Source organism: Sinocyclocheilus rhinocerous, unplaced genomic scaffold, assembly GCF_001515625.1.
Source record: "Sinocyclocheilus rhinocerous isolate Xijiao unplaced genomic scaffold, SAMN03320098_v1.1 C35838722, whole genome shotgun sequence".
Lineage (NCBI taxonomy): Eukaryota > Metazoa > Chordata > Actinopteri > Cypriniformes > Cyprinidae > Sinocyclocheilus > Sinocyclocheilus rhinocerous.
In genome coordinates, this window is record NW_015765174.1 from 1 (window position 1) to 658 (window position 658).

Consider the following 658-nt stretch of genomic DNA (forward strand, 5'->3'; position numbering starts at 1 on the left):
GATGAGTAGATCTGTGGACTCTAGTGGGGTCCTAGTGTGCAACATGCCCACCTGCTGTTAAACTTCTGTGGGTGTTTCTCTCTCAAGGTGTGGAAGCGGTGAGCAATGGAGGCATCCTGTTCCACAAACAATCAATACAGTGAGAATGATAAATATACTAGGAGTTAAATAACCAAGTTTTTCAAATAACATATTATATTGGCAGAGAAAAATGAGAGGATTGTGAATATAATCGAGGTCATATTTCCGATGAATGCAGTACTGAATGTGTCATACCACTCCAATGGAGAAGTAGTTGTTGATGATTTCGTAGGGCACAGGGTCACCTCTCTCCTGACTGTCCTCCAGGGTCACCTGTATGCTCCAGCGATCCATCAGAACCATAGAACTGCCCTCAATGTCCTTCAGGATCCGGCCCAGATCCATACCATCATAACCTATAACATTATAACAGTGAAAAACACTAAATATATACATAAATGCACATGTTCAAGTTTCAAGTTCAGCTTTTGCCCTCACCTCCTCCCCATCGAAGACAGCGTGCAAGATCATTTCCTGTGCCAAGAGGAAGTACGGCCACCGGGGGGCGCATTGGCAGGTTGGCTTTATCTTCATGAGGAATTGAAAAGAACATTTGGTTGAAAGTGAAATGAGAGCT

At 43.6% G+C, this 658-nt stretch overlaps 1 protein-coding gene across 1 annotated transcript; it reads right to left on the reverse strand.

The window, feature by feature from the left end:
• Positions 1–14: 14 nt before the first annotated feature.
• LOC107735167 (diacylglycerol kinase alpha-like) lies at positions 15–649 on the reverse strand. The gene is made up of 3 exons (XM_016546943.1): positions 520–649; positions 277–437; positions 15–116 (listed from the first exon to the last, which is right to left on the reverse strand). Exons 1-3 carry the CDS (start codon positions 632–634, stop codon positions 21–23), a joined length of 372 nt encoding a protein of 123 aa, XP_016402429.1. The 5' UTR covers positions 635–649; the 3' UTR covers positions 15–20.
• Positions 650–658: the final 9 nt, after the last annotated feature.

Bases quoted from the DNA above. Each gene is read 5' to 3' on its own strand.
- LOC107735167 (XM_016546943.1), bottom strand. From the start codon at position 634: ATGTTCTTTTCAATTCCTCATGAAGATAAAGCCAACCTGCCAATGCGC. The intron at 438-519 runs GTGAGGGCAAAA...ATAATGTTATAG, and splicing joins CTGTCTTCGATGGGGAGGAG to GTTATGATGGTATGGATCTG. The intron at 117-276 runs GTATGACACATT...TTTGTGGAACAG, and splicing joins ACTACTTCTCCATTGGAGTG to GATGCCTCCATTGCTCACCG.